Consider the following 22,680-nt stretch of genomic DNA (forward strand, 5'->3'; position numbering starts at 1 on the left):
CTAATCTATGTATTTATTTACCTTAGTTTTAAGCTCTAGTCATTAGTCTTAGGTTAGGTTTAGTGATAGCAAATAGCCAGGTTTTCCCAGTTTCCTGGATTTTCCCCCACAAACCTAATGTATTAGTTATTTAAGCATAATAAAGTTTTATCCCTCAACACGTAGATAAGGTTGTAGAAATAAGTTTTCTGATACCTCCTACATATATAAGGCTTAATTGTAAATTGCTGTAATAAGTAGATTATAAGTAATTTTGTATATATCTTAGATATATAGAAATTTGAAATTTTTTTTTTCTTTATTTGTTCCTAATAATTTATGATAATAAAGGTACTCTTGGAAGTAGAAACTTCACTGTCAAAAATTTAAATCAAGCTTCAAACTAATCAAACTTCAATGTCATTAAATGCACTGAATATTTTAGTGAGCAGCTTTGAAAATTTATTAAGAATTGTATGAATTTATGTTTCATTAAATAGACGTTATTGCTGTTCATATTAATATAACATTAAATAATATTACTATTTCCAGAAAAAGTTCTCTCGGAGGGAATCAACGCCGGTAAACGAGTGATCATGGCGAATCCATCTTCAGGCGTTGGTAAGATTTCATTTTTATGTCAATTATCTGGCGACAGTAGCTTCAGTTAGTGTTTTATTTTGAATAATTTAATTATATGAGGAGCTTCATTTTACTTTGTACACCTACAGTGGTACCGAGAAATTTTCGGCTTCTAGAAGAACTTGAACAAGGTCAGAAGGGAGTGGGCGATGGGACAATATCATGGGGTCTTGAGAGTGATGATGATATGACCCTAACTCATTGGACTGGAATGATAATTGGGCCGCCAAGGGTAACCACTCTTTATATATTTACTTTAATATGAGTTTATTGCATATGCAGAAAAGTTGAGTAATCACATGAAATACCTACATAATGTGCTATGTATTAGATATAAAACAATAATTGTATTATTTAATATTTATTTCCAGACTCCCTACGAAAATAGAATGTACTCTTTAAAAGTTGAATGTGGAACTAGATATCCTGATGAGCCACCCACAGCTAGATTTATATCTAGAATAAACATGAATTGTGTTAACAGCCAGACTGGTCTTGTAAGTATTGAAATTTGTAACTAACATTAAAAGAAAAAACTAATTGGTATGTACTAAGACCACATAACAGAACTGAAGGTTAATAATTTGAAGATAATTTTCTTCATGAATCAAAATATTTCCACACTTTAAAATATCTCAAGCTTTTTAATCCAATCAATATAATCAATTACTTAATCACTACATAGTGTTTGTAAACACTCAAATGTCAAGTACATAAAATAATATGGAAAACTTGCATTTCACTACACTAGACCTGTAGCTAAGTTTATAATGAAAACATTATTGGAATCCAATATACTGTGCTATATAAACTAACTAATTGTTAGTTTGACATTATATTCACTGTGAATTTTCAAGTCTTTTTTACTACTGATTATTCATGATTAGTGGGCTAATATGGCGCCAACAGCATTGCTACTGAGAAAGCTAGAACTAGTCCTAGAGCTAAACTTCTAACAGTACATTTCACTATTTCTTAGATGAATTCATAAAATATCACAGAAAACTTTGTTAAGTCTGTTCTCTAATTTCTAATGTCCATTCAATCAAATACTACTACTGTTAAACTCTTGTCATAAATTTCTACAATCATCTCTTTGGATTATAATTTGGTTTGAGGGAGCATGCTCCCAAAGTTCAATTATATAATATCTAGATAGACTGTGATAGCTATAGCGACAGAAAAAATCAAGGTAGATGTTTAATCTCTATTTTGAGCAGAGCATGCAAACTAATGCAAAGTGACATACAACTTGCGAGTGTAAGACATAGCTAATGACACACACTAAAGTAATAATAATAATACTGACACACTTTTTCCACATATCATCTTGCCCCAAGTTAAGCATGTATATAGCCTGTGTTATGGGTTACAAGAAAATGATATATTTAATACAATATACTTACTTAAACATACATAAATTCATATAAACATACATAAATACATTTAAATATCCATGACTCGGAAACAAACATCCATATTCATCATATAAATGCTCACACCTACCGGGATTCAAACCCAGGACTCTAGCTTAGTTATCGATCCTACCAGTAGGTCTCTCGGCTATACAGGTCTTCAAATAAGTATCAGTAATGAACCTGGCCTGTTTTCATTGGTAGTCTATCAACAAGAGGCTCTATCTAGACATATAAATTATCTAAGTGTGCTCCATTTTGAACTAGATTTCTTAACTTTTATTTATATTTCAAAGGTGGATAATAGGCAAGTTCCAATTCTGGCAAGATGGCAGCGGGACTACACTATAAAGACAGTACTACAAGAATTGAGGCGTCTCATGACCCTTAAGGAAAATATGAAGCTCTCACAACCCCCAGAGGGAAGCACTTTTTAAACAATATTCAAAAATATATGAAATCTACAACCCAATCTACGGTATATTTCTAATAACTATATGAAACTAGTAACTACTATTGTGAATGTTGATTTTAATAATTATAATTATTATATAGTTTAAGCAATTCCTCGTTTATTTCTATGGCCTGTATTCATCACTTGCATTTAATATATTTATTTTGATAAATAGTTCCTGCATTTTAACTCTTCGGTACCAAAGTAGATTGGGTGTTTTAATGTTAAGAACATTTTTTATTGTCTATTATAGAGCATTATACCCATTCTCATGCATTACTCAAGTTAAAATTGTGGCCTTTAAAACTTTTTGCTTTTTTTAAAAAATAGGAATCAACTGACCTGAAGTACACAATACTTTTTATGTCTGTAGTTTTAAAAAGGCATTGTTACTGCTTATGTTTAAAACAGACATTAATTTTCAGAAAAATTAAATTAAAATACAATTTATTTTCCTAATGTAAAAGATCAATTGTATAATATTTTAGGAATTTTATATGTAAGTGTATGAAATGCCACTAGAAACAACAAACAATTATTGGAGTTAGTTTTTTTAATTGATTCTATTATAATTTTGCACCTTATGTGTGAAATAGAAGTGTTAGTCTTGAATTATGATTATCGCCTTAAAGATTATCTGTGGCATTTATACACTCTAATATAATTCTTTAGGTTATATAGGTTTATGATCTTGGATAAGCTTTGCAATATTATTTAAAATTAAATGGCGTGGATGCCAATTTCACTGAATTTCAATGCTTTGCTTGTCAAGATATATTTATTGTAGTTTCCAATGAACCTCTGCGTCGTGAATTTATCATGTAAACCAAATGCTAAGTCAACTGTTTAAATATTTTTACCAATGTGTAATTTAGCAAAGGTAAATAAATCAAATTAATGATACTGTCACTATTATTCTTTATTTTAATTTAGTGTTTTCAGGTAATTATTATGTGGATCACATGTAATCACCAAAGACGTTAAAAAGACAAATCACATCTATATCTATACATTCCCGCATGTACTCCAGTTGTTTAAAATATTTGTGGCCAATGAGCAGTAATGTAAATCATTTATTCACTTTAGGTGAAATATCTTGAATTTAGAACCCGATTCAGATAATTAAATTTGCATACAACTAATTTATCCTTAGTAGTGTGCATTACATTGTCTTTTGCACACTTGCCCTTCCTTAGCAGACTGCAAATGATAGGTCCTCACAGTCTAAGATCCCAACCGCTTGCTGCAGGTACATGGGCGATAGTATATACAGCGATAGGTTGCTTATAAAAAAATTGGCCGCAAATAATAATTTTGTACAGGAGATGCATCAATCCACAAAAACAAATGTATTATGCTTGCATTTTATATGATTATAAAGGACCAGACATCCTGTCCCACGACCTAAGGGAGGACGACCCGCCCCATGACGCCGCCACAGCAGTACATTTTTAAGCTTAGGTATACTGTGGATGTTTCGACATCCATATAAGGTTGATTTAAAATTTCAGTGATACTAAATTGTTGAAGTGAAACTTCTTTATCGACGTATGAGAGAAATTTTATAGCAATGTCGTCATGATTTTCGGTTACGCGCCATGTTGTTTTTTATCATAGTTCAGCATAGTGACAAGAACTATACGCCGCCTATTTCTACCGTGAAGCAGTAATGTGTAAACAGTACTGTGTTTCAGTCTGAAGGGCGCCGTAGCTAGTGAAGTTACTGGGCAAATTAGACTTAACACCTTATGTCTCAAGGTGACTACCGCAATTGTAGTGCCGCTCAGAATTTTTGGGCTTTTCAAGAATCCGGAGCGGCACTGCATTATAATGGACAGGGCGTATCAATTACCATCAGCTGAACGTTCTGCTCGTCTCGTCCCGTATTTTCATTAAAAAACACATTAGTTTGAAAACGCGCACCGCTATAATAATTTGTTCGACACATACCGCGCCTGTTACCGCTTGCCACCCCAGGTTTAGCATCCATTGTTAGCGTCAAGGTCGTGGCCGGGCTGTTAGAAAGTATATATGCGGTGATGAACACCCTATCACGTGATCAAGTTTGCCCCCTTCCTCCTTGAATGGGTTTCCCAATCTATTATTCATGCAACACTATAAACTTCCTGTATACCACGCTCGTTGGAAACAAGTCTGAAGTTGATAGGTACTTTTGATTGGTGATTTGTCAAGTGTAGGTATGTCTGGAGCTGAGAATGTCACTTTGGCTTAGACTGTAATGGACAACGCTACGGTGCAAGATAAAAAATTCTAGAATCGCATTTATCGTAAACGTAAAGTGTGGTCTTAATACTCCACATAGCCTGCTGGATCGTCTCTACATATCACCCTTACGCCAACGTAGGTACGTGGTAAGATAACTTGATAATTCGGTAGGTACCAAATAGTTACAAAAATCAACTATTCGCAAAAAGCTACGCGCGTTATGTTGTCGAGCCCTTAAGATGCTTCCACCCTGTATCCAGCCATAATAGACCTCGCTTCTTCAAACTATAGTTCTACCTATTTTTAGTTCTTTAAACTGCGATGCAAACGAGCTTCTCATAGGCGAGCTATTGCTACAATCAGAACCGACATGTTACTATGAAGAGGTCGTTAAGATTAATACTAGCCAACCGTCTGAGTGCCTCATCCCTACTAATATTATAAATGTGAATGTAAGTTTGTTTGCTACGCTTTTACGCAGGAGCTACTGAACCGATTTTGACGAAATTTGGTACAGAGCTTGGGAATGGACATAGGCATATACATTTTACCCCGGAAGATCCATGGTTACCGAGAGATTTGTGAAAACTAATATTATATATAACTTTACCAATAGTAGGTTTAGTTTGCCATAGCAATCGTGCGCGAAACTAGATATACCTATAAAATATGTTGGGAACGGGAGCGAAAATGGGAACCGGAACTGGAATACGACATGAGTTAATCTATAATTCCAAACTTGCTTATTATTTTTAAAAAACCCTTTATGTACGCGGACGAGGTCGCGGGCATCAGCTAGTAATCCATAAATCTTGGTACTTATATTTGTTTACGTTTCGAGTTGTGATGTGAGGGATATCACTTTAAAAAATATAAAGTAGTAATTAATACTGTGATCAAATAACCAAAATAACTTCAGCCAGCCGTCCATGCTGCCGTTGCACATGAGGAATGACACCCTGGCCCATACGGCAAAAGAGAAAGCCGATCTCCTGTGCGCTCTTTTCGCCTCCAACTCGACTCTTGACGACAACGGAAAAACACCGCCGACCATCCCGCGTTGTCAGAGCTCCATGCCTGAAGTACAGTTCAGACAGAAAACTATTAGGCGAGCTCTGTTTTAGTTGGACGTCAGGAAGTCGAGCGGGCCGGATGGCATTTCTCCAATCGTGCTTAGAACGTGTGCCCCTGAGTTGACGCCGGTGCTAACGCGTTTATTCCGGCACTCTTATTCCAAAGGCGTAGTCCCTGACTCATGGAAGTCAGCCCTTGTCCATCCGATCCAAAAAAAAGGAGACAGTTCGGATCCGGCAAACTACAGGCCTATTGCTATTACCTCCCTGCTCTCCAAAATCATGGAGAGCATAATTAGCCGTCAGCTCTTGGTATACCTAGAGGGTCACCAGTTGATCAACGACCGACAATACGGGTTTCGCCATGGTCGGCCGGCAGGTGATCTTCTGGTATACCTAACACATAGATGGGCTGCGGCTATTGAAAGCAAGGGGGAAGGCCTGGCAGTTAGCCTGGATATAACGAAGGCCTTTGATCGTGCATGGCATAAGGCGCTCCTCTCTAAACTTCCATCATTTGGGCTTCCCGAGAGCTTGTGCAAGTGGACCTCCAGCTTCCTCACTGGGCGCAGCATACAGGTCGTTGTTGACGGACATTGCTCGAACCCGAAGCCCGTGAATGCGGGAGTGCCCCAAGGCTGTGTGCTATCTCCTACGCTGTTTCTTCTGCATATAAATGATATGTTGGACACCTCCAACATTCATTGCTATGTGTATGGATGACAGCACTGGTGATGCCGTATACACGGGCCATGCACGTCTCTCTCGGGAAATCGTCGACCAGTGCCGGGAGAAACCTGTGTCTTCTATCGAGTCCTCTCTTGAGAAGGTCGCGGAATGGGGTAAATTGAACCTTGTCCAATTTAACCCCCAGAAGACTCAAGTTTGCGCGTTTACCACTAAAAAAACCCCATTTGTCGCATCACCGCTCTTCGACAACACTTCCCTAAAAGCCTCGCCTAGTATCGGAATACTGGGTCTCGAAATCTCGAGCGATTGCCAATTCCGTGGCCATCTGGAGGGCAAAGCCAAATTGGCTTCAAAGAAACTGGGCGTCATTAATAGAGCACGGCAATACTTCAAGCCGGCCCACATTCTAGCGCTGTACAAAGCGCAGGTCCGGCCACACATGGAGTATTGCTTTCATCTCTGGTCTGGCGCACCCCAGTATCAGCTCGATCCATTTGACCGCGTGCAACGCAGAGCAGCTCGAATTGTCGGGGACCCAGTACTCTGTGAACGGCTGGATCACTTGGCGTTGCGTAGAGACGTCGCTTCATTGTGTGTCTTCTACCGCATTTATCACGGGGAGTGTTCCGAAGAGCCTGAAGAGAGAGAGAGAGTTTTACCTAATTCCTGCCGCCGAATTCCACCTTCGCACGACACGCCACAAGTTAGGATATCATCCTCACCATCTGGATGTGTGGCGGTCCTCCACAGTGCGGTTTACAAGGAGCTTTCTTCCACGTACTACAAAGTTGTGGAATGAATTTCCTTGTGCGGTGTTTCCGGGACGATACGACATGGGTACCTTCAAAAAAAGCGCGTACACCTTCCTTAAAGGCCGGCAACGCTCCTGTAATTCCTCTGGTGTTGCAAGAGAGTATGGGCGGCGGTGATCACTTAACAACAGGTGACCCGTACGCTCGTTTGTCCTCCTATTCCATAAAAAAAATATAATGAAGATTCCAGTAGATTCAATAAAAAACTCATCCACATTTTACATTTATTGACATAAGTAAACATTCTCAAGAGATTTATAACAACTAATTATAAAAATAATACAAATTTAATAAACTACATACATAGAAAATAAAATATATTGCTGATATACGTGTACGTGGGGCATAGCAGGTCACAATATAGCGTCAAAAACAATGCACCACAGAGTACATAGAAACAGTCAAAATGGCGTTCACTTTCCGGAACATTCCTGGAAGTATCTATAATTTACACTATGACAAGGTTTAAATAATTATCATCATCTGAATATAAAATGTCATTAGTTACAATGACATTACTGGCAAGAATGGGATACCTATTGACACAATTAATTTTGCTCACTTTTCGATGCCAGAAAAGTAAACAAGATAAATTTTGTAAACAGAAGAATTTTGAATAATTGCTTTTTCAGAATTACTTCTAGGTATCTATTCATCATAATATACGTTTTGATGTTATTTCTTGCATGTATTTAAAGTGCATAATATATTATGCATAAATGCTTACCTATTCATGGTTTGTCAATAAACAATTTGTTACATATTTTATGTAAAAGTTAAACTAAATGTTGTATTTTTCAATCGTAATAAAAGCTCGAATCACAATCTGGTTGTTGTATTGCACTTATAGTTGTATACCGAATATTTATATTGTGGTCATACAAGATATTCCAAAAAAGATATTTTACAGCAAGCTCCTGAAACCTAAATTCATATTACTTACTAGATAGATTATTATTATGAATGGATGTGATTATAAACTTGTCTAGAGCTCAATGGCGTATATACCGCCAAAAAAAAAATGTAAGCCAACTGTCCATTGGTTGTGGTTCAGTAGGCTTGGGGTAGCAGAATGCAATGGTTTAGAATATAATCTAGTCTGAATTCACCTACTAACGTCAGGTTGTCGAAGTGCACGCGCATTGTAAAAATTCACTCATAATTTTTCCCTGACGCGCCAAAAGTAGGTTACTTCAAAAACGATATTGTGGTCTATATTGGAGGACTTTAACGTTTACATGTTTTTACTTGTGTGCGTAGTGACGCTATTTTTTTTGTTGCGATTGCAGCGCCACGCTCTGATCTAGACAAGTTAATAATCAAAGGGATGGATATGTTACCAGCAATGTGTACAATCCGGTATTCTGTAAAATAACTATGCACGAACTATAACGAATACCTGAAACATTTAAGTAGCAAATTTTGTGAAATATTATTCATTCCATACATAGTTAATTTATACGTCTAGATAGTCAACAAGAGCTGTTAGACAACCAATAAAAACAGGCCAGGAATATTAGTTTAGTGTGCGTGACGAGCTACGTCTTACACTCGCGATTTGAAATAGTTTTCACAGCTTTCATAGTCTATTTCGACGTATAAATGATCTAAGATTTCATACTATGCCTAGGTATTTTATAAAACTCCGAATACACAATCGGTAATGTGTAGATGAGAATAAAATTTAAGCTGGCTAAGCTGTATTTAAATATCATCTTTTTGAAATATTATTTCTGAGTTACTAATGTTTCGTAGTTACTTGTTGGCCCACAATCTTATAGAGAAATTAGCTATAAGTAGATGGAATTTGAAGTTAACTGCCACACTTACTATAATTTAATAACCAAAAAATAAAATAAAAACAATCACCAGTTATTAATAGAGGAATATTGTTTTAACTTGAACATAATGCTGATAAGCTTCAAACATAATCATATACTTTATATAACAATGGAACTAAAAATTATAAAATAAATTTACTTAACATATTGCCTATGATTCCTGTTTACGTTATCTAGGTGGACAATAAAATCAATAATTTCATACATTGCCTGGACATACCCAGGTATTCTATACATCGCCTAGGTATTGTATAGAATGCCTGAATCATAGAGATATATTATCACAATATAATATAATGAGCGCGAAAACCTATACCTTTATCATAATATAGAATAAGTTATATTTTCATAAAATTATTTGTTCCGCACATATGTAAATCTGGGAACACTTGTTTTACACATATATTAATAATTATACCTCTTATTTATTAATGTTCTTGCCCACCAGATAGCTAGTAGGCACTTACCTCAAATGTTTACTGAAGAGCGCCCCAAGCGGTTTATATATGGAACTAATTTGCATACAAATTAATACGTCACTCAACACAAAGGTATTTTATGGGATCCACACTCATGATATACATTCAGGTAAATTACTTTCGAGACGTTTTTGCATTTGTGTGTGTGGACGTGTACGGTCAGCAAATAAATAAACCAATACTTTTTTTATAGCCAGGTACTTCATATGGATCTAATGATATTAAAATGGTGAATATTAATATAAAACATAATTTTTAATATTAAACATAATCTACATTCTTCACTTCCAGACATTTCAAACTCATCCTCACTTTCGTCCGATGAATCATTAGTGTTAACTGTAATTCGTTCTGATATGTCTAAAACACAAATAAAATCAATTCATTTATTACTAACTATCATCAGTCAAATTCTCAGACCTCACAATAATTACCAATGTTTATAAACATAATTATTATTTATTTGGCATTCACTATTGACCGTTGATAGTCAATATATTTTGTTCTACAAATTTTAACAACCTTCTTTTTCTGACTGTACAAGGAAATTTAAAATTCAAGTTTAGAATTCATGTAAATATACAATTACTACTACAAATGCAAAAACGTCTCGAAAGTAATTTACCTATATGTACGTAACATATAACTAGTGTTAAAAATCAAGCCAACATCAAAATAGACCACAAGTGTTGCCATTACAAATGGCATACATTATAACAAAGTTTATGATAAAACAAGTAACGAAAGCGAGAGCATGTGGACTGTAAATGGTTCATTGCTTGTTTGCGAAGTGTTATTAGTGGGTTAAGCACCTACATTCAAAACGAAACTCTAAGAAAAAAGCGGTTCACTCGATTGTATGAAACGTAGATAGATTCGCAGATAACGGCTATAATCTTGTAAAAAAAACGGAGATAGCGGAAATCCACTACGTTTTAAGCAACTGATCGTTTTCAAACTTAGCCGGATTATACTTCGACGCCATATTATAATTACTATTTCAAACTTATTATATCCATTCATACCTGTTATTCATTATTTATTATATATTATTATTACATCCTCTTTGATAGTTCAATTGAAACGACATTGTTGTGGCTTTACCGCGTGTTTAACCTTTTCACCCCGTCACCAGTCAAGAGATAGCAAGTGCGCAAAACCGTCCGAAAGTAATTTACGTAAACGCCACATGATGTACTATAGAGTTGTGATAATATTAATGAACTGAGTGAGTAACATACTAAATGGGGCCTACCAAAGCGCAATTTATCAGCGTTACAACTGTTTGCAATTGCATAACTGTTAGGCACATGTCGTGATATTTTCGAGCTATCACTGCTTTGTTAAGTTTTGACTTTTGTTGTTAACAGTTCTGTAGTTTCTGTCTCAGTTCAGTCAGTAAAATAAATATTTTTTGTAATGAACCCAGATTCTTTCATTGACGTTTTCATCGTTATAATAATAATAATAATAATAGGCATCACTTAACCACGCCATTACCTCAATCAATAATTTAGAAAAATAAATCGTAGTTTATTTATTTATGAATAATAATATCCTAGTGATGCTTGTTTTGCACACCGTACCAAAGCGACGATGTGACGTCATCGACGTAGGGTCCAGAGATAATGTAAAGGGTAGTACGTACTTGTTTACAAACAATTTCTTTAGCAATGAAACGGAGAAATAGTGAACACCTGTTCTATATAAATCTAGTTGAAACACCGACAGAGGCTATTCAACACGTCATACCGAGTCCACATCCAACGAACAATGGCGATAGACAAAGAATGTGTTCGCGGACGGCGAGTGACAGAGATCTTTCGATATTTGTATGTGGACTAGCCGCAATTAGAAATAGGGATATTTTTTTCAAAGTTCATCGGTATATAAAAAAATTAAAAAACATTTAACACCATGACACTGTAACTCAAAGTATTTCATAACAACTAAGAAGCTGATTATTACTGTGACAAATTCATTACTAGTTCTTTTCTTGGTATTATTTACTGTAAGTATGTGTAGATTTATAGTTATTTATGCAACTGTTGCCTAATAAGGGTCGGCGAAGCCGAGTGTGATAAAAGTATCACATGAGTGTTTTAATACCGAATTATCAACAGCTGCATACAAGACTTTATCTACACCCAGAATATGAATCCTCTAAAAGATTCTGGAACAGTTAGCTTACTGCTAACATTAAAACACCAGTCCTAGTAGTAACCTAATATCATTCATTACTGATTATATACAAATAAACTAAGTAATAATAAAACAATTATTTATTTTAGTAGTAATTTACATTTTGTATAGTGCAATAATTAAAACTCACTCGAATATTCAGCGTTTAAAATGAATCGCTCATTTTTTGTAAACAAAACAATAAAAATATCGAAGAAAAATGGCGGGGATTCGAATAACCTACTTTTTTTTACGGCGCGCGACGTTCTGGTAGTGAGGAACACGCGTAAACAAAAATGTTCTTTTTTTGAAATTCATACAGATACCACGCATCGAGCAATAAGAATGTGGCTATATGTTGAAACTCTTTGCGCATTAAGGGATCGAAAAAAAAACATAGGAGTGTTGTTATGAAATTCAGTACAACATTACAACACTCGTTTGGATGATGTAATGGTTTTGGGTGTTTTAATGTTGGCAATAAGCTAACTGTTTCAGAATCTTTAATAGAGGATTTAAAGCATGGGTGCAAATAAAATTATATTCATATCGATAACACCACCTTCTGTTATCTTTTCAACTACAACTACTTCATTACAGGTTGCCTGGTAGAAATCGCACTTTAGCAATAAGGCCGCCTATTGCTCTTTGTAGTCTCGGGGTGTGCAATAAAGATATATTATTTCATTTCAAGCGTAGAGGACTGGTTGAGAAAATTGACATTGTCGCTCTGACCTGAATGACGTCACTTTTCAAAATATATATGATTTAACTAGAATTATTACGCGTTTTTACAAATTAGCTTCATAAAATAAAATATTGATATAGGTTTAATAATTCGCAAGTAAAAATTAATACACATTTTAATCATATCGATATATACCCAACCTAATGGGCGTGGCTAGCGCACGACCTCGATCGCACTTCTCATGCGTACTACACGTAAATATAAACACGCCAGATACTTTACAGGAAACTACTACGCACACATATCTAAAGTTATTCGGTACAAATTGTTAATAAGCGGTGTATAACAACTCAAAATTTTTGTTTGCAGATTAGCACCTAATTTATTTACTGGACAAACCCCTTTGTTTTGCAACAACCGTCAACATTTAAATAATGATATTAGTACGCATTTACACTCATACACAGATTTCAAGGGCACCACACAAATACACAAACACTTGCTTTGGTCACACTCATAACTTGATACATAGACTCTGTCTAAACATTGTTGTATCATCACTCATTTGTTTGCGGTCTATCATAAAGCAAGTAGTTCTTACCATAACTTTAATTGTGTGAAGTTGAATTGCAAATTATATCATCATATATATTAGTCCTCAAAGAGCAAATCCTCAATAAACGTAAAAGACAAAGCACTTTATTGGCACAGGATTCGACCTGTATTTGATTAAGTATTATTCTTTGGTCATGTTATTATCGGATATGAAATAGCATCGTTACAGTACAAATTCACAAACGCAATCAAACTTAAATCGCATAAACTAAACATTAATATACTCAACCTAAACCTATCAATTAATATGAAATTTATATTTATTATTTACAACAATTAAAAATTAATAATATGTACATAAATATAATTAATACAAAACATATAACTTGATCAACAATTTTCACTTTTATAAGTGAAATTAAACAAAAACATCTAACAGCTAAAGGTACGAGTTGTGTTATTAAAATCTAATAACTTTTCTAGACTTCGGTCGCGGAGTTGTGATAATTTCGAGCAACGACCCCGCCTTAGATACTATTGCTCGGCGTTCCTTTACGCCCGTTTGTGTGAGGGAGATGGAGAGATACGTACGCGAGCGGTTGTGACAGTGACAGATGCATGTATTCAATTATTTCTGCATTAATGGTACATTGCTTACTAAGGAGGAAAATGTTGACTATTTTTACGAGGGTGAAGCATGCAGATACGATACTTTTCAAGAAAATGCGGCATAAAATATATTATAATTAATGAAAGGGCTATTCTTATATAATTCATGATAGCTCTCCGAGCGCTCAGAGGATGAGGAACCACAGTAAGTGTTCAAACGTTCAAACTTTCCACAGTAAGTTCATGTCTCTTATTTTTTGTAGTATTTGTCACACAGTATCAATCCCCAATTTAATATTTTACTTCGGATTATGACTAAAATATACTAAAACTGTCGGCACGCCCAGCTAGGAGTACGACCCGGCTACACTAATTTCGGCGTACCTAGTATTGGTGGCCCTTTTTACAAGTACGCCGGCGGCTTCTAGTTGGATCGGAAAGGCCAATCAATAATCTAAGGAGCTAATAGACGTACCTAATTATATTCTAAAAGGTATACATAAAACAAAAATTTTAAACGCAAGTGGATCTCTTGTGTCTCTCGGATATCTCGTGTAGTTTGCTACTCTAAAGTAATAAAATAAACCAATCGATATTAAAATAACATCACTACTATTGGATCAATCTATTTTGATAGGATACATATACCTATTATTATCCTAAACATCCAAGTATACAAAAGTGTAGCGATAAGAATCTCTAGACAATTTTCTGTTAAGCTGACAAACACTTTAAAATATTATGTAAGTAGGTATTCCTAACCAAGTTTATATTTAGATTACCTTTAACCGTTAACTTAACATTACTATCTTTAATGAAATTCAAAAAATTTGTTTCCATGTTAAAGCGAAGTCCTCAAATTTACCGAAACATGATGATATCAGGATTAGGAGGTTAAAATTCGATACAACTACACCAATTTAATGCAAATTATTGAAATAATTTACAAAAATAATGAAAATACATATACTATGCCCCGGTGCCGCAAACCATTGGTTGGATAAGAATAGATGGTTGAATAGAAAGATTGATGAATAGGACCAACAACCAACCAACAGAGTTGCACAAGGCATACAAGATCTATCAACGATACGTCACTCGAACGGTTGGCTCAGTGGAAGAGCACTCGCACGGAACGCGAGAGATCGCGAGTTCCAGTCCCGCATCGATCATAAATTTTGTTTTAAAATTTAATGTGTGATATTTTATTATTGGGCGCCTATTTCTGCCATGAAGCAGTAATGTGTAAGCATTACTGTGTTTCGGTCTGAAGGGCGCCGTAGCTAGTGAAATTACTGGGCAAATGAGACTTAACATCTTATATCTCAAGGTGACGAGCGCAGTTGTAGTGCCGCTCAGAATTTTTGGGGTTTTTCAAGAATCCTGAGCGGCACTGCATTGTAATGGGCAGCACGCATCAATTACCATCAGCTGAACGTCCTGCTCGTCTCGTCCTTTATTATCATTAAAAAAAAATCAATACATTTTTCTGGAGTCGATGACAAAATCAAGTGCAATCAAAGGGGCACCGATGATTCATGGCACACACAGGCAGCTTATATTTTATGTCTAACATGCTATGCAGAATATAACACTTAAACATTGAAATACGGGCACGCTATTTTTTTTTAAATCTTCCAAATATATATGAAAATAGGTAAATGCACCTTCAAAACCTTCAATAACGCTTCTGACATCGACTGACAACGAAATGCATGAACGATTAGAATATATCCTTCAATTTGTGCTCCACGAACGTCAGTTTCACACTCAAAAAAACACTAGTTACCTGTGGTCTTATGTCTCAAAATATCAATATAAAATGGCTCATGTAAAACTGTCTCATAATAAACAAAATGACTTGTGACCCTGTCGTCCTAAGACTGTATAGTAATATTTTTATACGCTCAATATAAATATTTATAAAACGTGAATGGCCTCATTCCGTCTTGCGTACTTGACTTGTTTCGGAAAAAAACTTTAAACCTGTAAATACGCCAGTGGTTTAAAAATATTGTATTAGTAATAAGAATGTTTACAAAGTGTATTACAAAGAGACAAGATTTTGTCGACAATATGTTTCTTGGCTATTATTGGTGCGCGACCGACACAGCCCAGATGTTTGAGAATCTGAATTGGTAGTGGGTAGGGCACATAGCCTGACAAACAGATGGGGCCGTTATGTCCTCGAATGGTGACCACGTACCGGAAGACGTAGTGTTGGTAGGCCCCCCACAAGATGGACCGATCGTATGGCCATCTTTGCGGGAGGCCTTTGTCCAGCAGACGACGTCTTCCGGTTGAAATGATGATGAATGATTAATGATTTATGGATTATAGCCATAAACCGCAACACATGCTTATATGTAGCTGTGGAAATTACTTAATTAAGCAAAAAAACTAAGTACCAAGGTTTACGGCTATACTTCTACAAGACCCATGGCATGGGACGGGTATTTTATCTTAACTCTGCTAGTATGCTAATTTGAAGACAAAATATGTAAGCGAAAATTTTTTCGATATTCGAGGTTAGTACGCTTGTCGTTTTATACAGTAACTTAGAGTCCATTATAAATTCCACAATCATTGAACCAGGTTAACTACCACGTTCGTTTTCCGAAATATTAAGGGTATGTTCCGATATGCACTGCTAGCACTGCACAGTGCTATCACTAAAGAAAAATTTGTTCCGTTATGGACTGCCAGTATACTGCCGCAGTACTCTAGGGAAATATATGACGTCATAAATCGCCGCCATATTCTACTGTGAGCACTGGCGTTTACGCAGTACTCGCAGTACTTTGATCACGTGATCAGTCAAAATCACTCGAGTGCCTAACGTTTTATAAACAATACCTACAGTTGAATCCCAAATATTTTTAATTTGACAGTACTCCAACAGCAGTTTTTATTAGTGAATTAAAACACTTTAATACACTCGTTTGAATGCTGCGTCAAAAAATGCGGCTGACAGTATACGGGATTGCGATCCGTTTTAAATAGTAACCAATAAAACGGGCTATAAAGGAACGGCTTCACAGTATACTAAATTGACGTCACACTGTACAGTGGTCGCAGTGCATATCGGAACATACCCTAAGTTGTTTATCAAAGCGATGTGAAGCAGGGTCGCTGTGACGTCAGTACACTAACTCACAACGGCGTTCGATCTTATAAATATTCAAATAAAGTGGACACGAAAATTAACAGAAGATAAGGCCTGGCTCGCCAATTTAGCGATTAAGCATATAAATTGGCTGTTATTGATATTCTCTATTATTTAGGAACAGACCGGGGTTTTGTCAGGTATTTTAGTGGACCGAAAAAATAAAAAATTATAACAATAATTCTTAAAATTTTTAAAAACGGCATACGAAATATTAACCTGTTATTTACATATTTAGAATTTTTAAATAACAGTTCAAAAACACCAGCTTTTCAGTGCGGTTGTCATCAAGGAGTTTTTGATATTTATTCAGGCTCTGAAAAAAGGCATGAATTTTGAATTTTCTAAATAAGATAGAATTTGCTATAGTAGTCCAACAATCCTGATATTTCGATAAAATTCCGGAATTTCACGTTGATCTCGTTTACATCTTTTCTCGTTAAGATTAGACTTATTTGATATAAATTAACATGTAGTTTTATTACTACAGTCCGTCTAAAAAAAATGAAAGCCGGAAAATCCGGACTAGTCTAGAAATCCGGACATGTCCGGATTAATCTGGAAGGATTGTAACTCTACACCCGAGCGAACAAGTGTAAATATTCCATCTCATTAGTCATTGTCAAGTAATTACTCGTCCTATATTGTGTGACCGAGAATATTTTCTTATCTATGAAGTGCTAAAGGTCGCAACTATAACATTGGCCTGACACAATTTTACAGTAACCACGTAACGTCTAAAACAAAACACTCTCTAACTCCGATGTGATACAACATGACGCTTGTCTGCCAGAGCGGTAAACATGCTTCAGGTCATAATATGGCTGCATCAACTTCTTCCCTTCCCTAAAATATGGTCGAGGGGGGCGGAATGGCTATTACCAGAAACTCTGCTTCATGTTCTTAAAATTAATGTTATTATATTTTTGGGGTTCCGTAGCCAAATGATAAAAAACGGAACCCTTAGAGATTCCTCATGACTGTCTGGCTGTCCCAAAACTATAAGAACTATAATGTTGAAACTTGGTAATTAGGTGTACTCTGTGAAACGCATAACATTTTCACACAAAAATAGAAAATTTTAGGGGTTCCATACTACATAGTTAGAACTGAAACTTAAAAATATTTTTCATCAAACCCATACATACGTCTGGGTATCTATGGATCTTCTATAGGTCTTCAGAAATGATATTGAGGTTTCTAATATATTTTTTTTCCTAAACTTAAAAGTAAAGTTTTCGCAAGAGACACTTCCAAAGTGGTAAATTGTGTGTCCGTCCCCCAACCATATGCATCTACTCAATAAATAACTCTTGTTAACTCGTGTAAGGCATTGACTATTTGACATTTGAGTATTTTTGTTGCATCACTTTACATAATATATTGTAATTGAAATTATTTGTAAAACGATTAAGGAGTAAATGTTGATTTAAAATAATGGCAATGAGTTTCTTTCCATTAATTCTTTTCATAAAACCTCAACCTTTTCCGAAGTGGCGGTAAACGTAAAAAAGAAAAGTAATATTTTGACATCCATAAGTGTCATGTCTGTGACCTAAATAAATAAAATGTTTTTGATTTGATTTGTGTATACCCTTGAATACGACCGCTCATTACATACCAGTACTGATGCCTCGGTAGAAATTTCCCAAATTTTTTTTTTATAAATTTGTGCACTTTACCACCATTCACTCATCACTGTTGATGACTAAACAACCTTAACATTGCTTTTTTAATAACTCGTCACTATTTTTTACAGTCTATTATGCCTACTCCTAGGTTTAAGTGGAGTTGGTAAGTCTTTTGTTGGGCGATGTATATGCTTTCACAACATGATCCCAGAAAATGTATGTAATGTATTAAACAAATGTGTTACGAAATTCCAAAGAAATATCAAGAAACTTTATGTTAAAAGGTTAACTATAACAGAAATTACTTTCTTATTGATACCACAGATTGGGAATGGAGCGACCGCCCTTTATCTATTTAACCGACTTCAAAAAAGGAGGAGGTTCTCAATTCGTCGGTATAGTTTTTTTTTATTATAAATTTTATTTTATTTAATAAAAAGAAAGCCGCTGAGTTTCTTGCGCCCTTTCTTGTCAGCTCTTAGGCATATATTTTAATTCCATCAAAATTAATAATGTCTCACGAAAATTCTAATAATTTAGTTAAATAAGTGATTTAAAGTGGGCTCGCTAGCGACAAAATTAGTTTCAACAGTAACCGCTGTATGAATACAAACTTAGATTAAGGATTGGTCTCCGTTGCTCCAACTAGATACCGCACTAACTTAGAACAATAGCTGTTTTTATTTGATGCTTGTGTACGTGGCATCTTGACACTCAATGCCATCTTTCAAATTTTTAACGTGCGCTTGGTGTTATTTTACTATTTAAATAATAAAATACAAAATACTTACTGATGATATGTGATCCCAGTGTCTTTCCTGTTTCTTGTAGTACTATTAACTAACCCGGCATTATAGTTTCAATCATTATAAAACATTAACAGAACATGTGGCACGTCAACGTCGCACATTGTTCGAGGCTGGCTCGAGTACGCTCTCTTGGGCGTAGTATTAGTTGCCGCACTTTGCGGCCTGCCGACGCCTGCGGTATCTAGTTGGAGCATAGCGGAGACCAATCCTTAATCTAAGAATACCAATTAAAATATCCGATCTCTAAGATTATTATTCAAGATTATCTTCAACAAATGTCAACCTTAATATCAAAGTCTATATATCGAAGCTTATCTGTCACAATCATAAAAATACGAAGCTGAAATTATAATGACGTCATTCCATTAATTATGGTTTTACGAGTCGAGTGAAGTGAGCAGCGGGTGTCAGAGAGGTGGCGCTAGTGTAGCGGTGTGAAGTGTGAGGCGAGGAGAGAGGCGAGAGAGAAGAGGGGTGGCGAAGAGTATATATATATATAAATAAATTAATTATTCTGCAGTGTTAAAGTGCTGTTGAATAATTCCGAGATTATATATTTGAAAGTTAAAAGTTATCATTGTACGTAGTTCCTGAAAAACGTTCCAAGCCACAAATATTACATTTTAAGGAATTCGTGTTAAAGTTAAGTAAATGCTAGTGTATTCCAAACATGTGGGTTGGGCTACTAAATCATGATGTAATTTAAAGAGTGACAGCAGGGCTGCCATTTTTTGTCAGTCCGTTAATATGAATCACGTGACCAGTTTTGTGTTCTTAACTCAATTTCGACATGATTGTGGTTTGGAACGTTTTTCTCGAATTACGTCCTATTGTAAAACCTGTAAGTACATAATATAGTGATTTGTAATGGAATTCTGTTTTTATTTTTCCTGACTGCTTTACAATTGTTTAAAAAAAAGAGATTGATAGTTATAATATCAAAAGCAGGATACGAAAAACAGAAACAGGAACCTATATATATATACAGGAACCTAACCACAAAGACTGCTTTGGAAATTTTATTCCACAGTAATCACAATATGTACAGACACCCATAATATATCTAGGTGCGAAATCTTGATGAGAAACACTTAAAATCGTTGAGTCTGGGTTTCTAGATGGTTGGGATCAAAAGTTATTCAGATTCAAATGTTTCCCATAGAGTGACACTGAATATGAGGTTCTTCACTAGAACGTGCCAATAGTGGCAAAAGACACGCGTTCAACATATTTAAGAGATTTCCATCTAAGTATTGACTCATCACGATATCTCTGTCACCATAAGGCGTAGAGACTTGAAATTTGGTAGGAATATTCCTTTCGCCAAGTAGAGGTCAGCTGATTTTTACAAAATTCCATACGCAAGAGTTTTTTTACATAAACAGAACAAGATTTTAAGTAATCTCCAGCAACTTTATATAACTTCAGTACCTACTATAGTTCAACGGACTAAGCAATACACGAGTTACTTTTATTTCATAATAATTGTATAAGACAGTATTGACAGGTGGAACATTAGCATTATATTGTTCTATATGTTGACATTGTGACAGTCATAATGTTATGAGGAACAAACATAAACATGTTATGCCTACTACTTTCGTTAAGTCCAGTTAGTGAAACTCACAGCGATGGTTCACGGCTCGACAAACACTCAGGGCGTTGTATATGCTTTTACAATGTGAACCCAGAAAATGTATAAAACAAATGTGTTACGAAATTTAAAAGAATTGTTAATAAACTTTTATGTGGTAAAGGTTTAATAACCTTAATTAAGATTATAATTAACATAAATTATTTTCTCAATGATACCACAGACAGGGAGGGAATGAAGCGGACACCCTCAGGCTCTTTCATAATAAATGTTTTTGTACGAGGATTCAAAATCACCTATTGAACGTCAAAGATTACTACCCATTAAAAATATATAATTTAAGATATAATTTACACAATAAAACTCATGTGAACAAAATTATTCACTTTCGAAAAACTATATTCAAATTCAAATAATTTTATTCAAAATTGGATCACATCACTTATTGGAAGTCAAAAACTACCACCCATTCCAAAGAGATATGGTTACAACGTTAAATCTTACAAAAAAATTGTTAAGTATATTTTAATAGCCTGTGCGCGGTCGCTCCATTCCCAATCAGTGGTATAATTAAGAAAGTCATTTATGTTATAGTAACCTTTACAATTCTTTTGAATTTCGTAATACATTTGTTTGGGACATTTTCTGGGATTTTGTTGTAAAAGCATATAATTATCCTATAAAAGACTTACAAACTCGACTTAGAAAAGTCGTAGGCATTATCAGTTTATCTTCATGTGGTTATGACAGTTTTTAGCAAATTCACTTAAGTGCCTATGTACATACAATATAACATTAACAAGAATATATTGAGAGGGAACAGTCAAGATGTTTATTTCTTTAAATTTTTCTCTCAATTATTCTTTCAAAAAGGCGGGAGTTAATGTCCCCAAGCTGTGTTATTAATAAACGCGAAGTAAAGTTATTCCAAATTTGAAAGTTTTCGTCTGTATCTTACCTATGTCACTACAGAATATACAACACAGGGAGAAGTAATTTTAATGTTGGAGTAACTCTACATTGCGTTGATTAATTTAGTTAGTGTGTATAAAATTAAATGATTGGCTATTTGTTAAAGCGTAAAAGCTTATTAATTACATATTCAAAGATATTGATAAGAATGATTTGAACCTCTGAGACTTTGTTTACAGTCTTTATCCTGTCTCGTTGGCCTATAATATTTAGACACGACTTTTAGATTAGGAGCCAGTGAAGTAAATCAATTGACCAGTGTCTACTGTTATTCTGTAAGTTAATAGAAAAATCAAAGTAAACAGCAAAAAACTCTAGAGTAGAGTTTGTGAGGTTGTAGGAGGAGATACCGAACCTATTTTTTCTACAAATAGACAGCCACCTTATTCGTGAGTGTGCCCGAAAAATTATTAGACTTTATCGTGGTAGAGGAAGAGAGGTAACAGTCGAAACGCTATTTACGAACGCTGCCTTAATGATGAGTATATGATTGAGTTCTCGAGAAAAGTTGAAGAGCCGAGATAGATTATTTTTTACAGTCGTTATATTTTTTGGTTGCATAGTTTGCGTGAATATTAACAAGAGGTCATAATTTTATCACGTTGGACTCAGGCATAGTATTTTTGTTGCTTTAATGCGTCCACGCGGACGCCGTCGCGGAAGTTAGTTTTTAATAAGATACATATATTTTGTTAAACAGTTAAACACTGTTTAACAGAGTGCAAAGCAATGTTTTCGTGGTTGTATTAAAACGGTTAGTGCCATAAAGTCTCTGAATTCGACGTGGAACGAACTTTGGCCTTTATAGCCTGTTAAAATAGCTTCATACTTTTGACACCTCACGCCTAAAAAGGTTTGTATATT

The 22,680-nt window shown here is 35.1% G+C and overlaps 1 protein-coding gene across 1 annotated transcript; it reads left to right on the forward strand.

The window, feature by feature from the left end:
* The first annotated feature begins 357 nt into the window (after window positions 1-357).
* On the forward strand, window positions 358-3,399 carry LOC126972510 (ubiquitin-conjugating enzyme E2 variant 2). The gene is made up of 5 exons (XM_050819330.1): window positions 358-453; window positions 532-600; window positions 711-853; window positions 993-1,118; window positions 2,333-3,399. The coding sequence occupies exons 2-5, from the start codon at window positions 576-578 to the stop codon at window positions 2,471-2,473; spliced, it is 435 nt and encodes a 144-aa protein (XP_050675287.1). The 5' UTR covers window positions 358-453; window positions 532-575; the 3' UTR covers window positions 2,474-3,399.
* The last annotated feature ends 19,281 nt before the right edge of the window (window positions 3,400-22,680 follow it).

This window comes from Leptidea sinapis, chromosome 26, assembly GCF_905404315.1.
Source record: "Leptidea sinapis chromosome 26, ilLepSina1.1, whole genome shotgun sequence".
NCBI lineage: Eukaryota > Metazoa > Arthropoda > Insecta > Lepidoptera > Pieridae > Leptidea > Leptidea sinapis.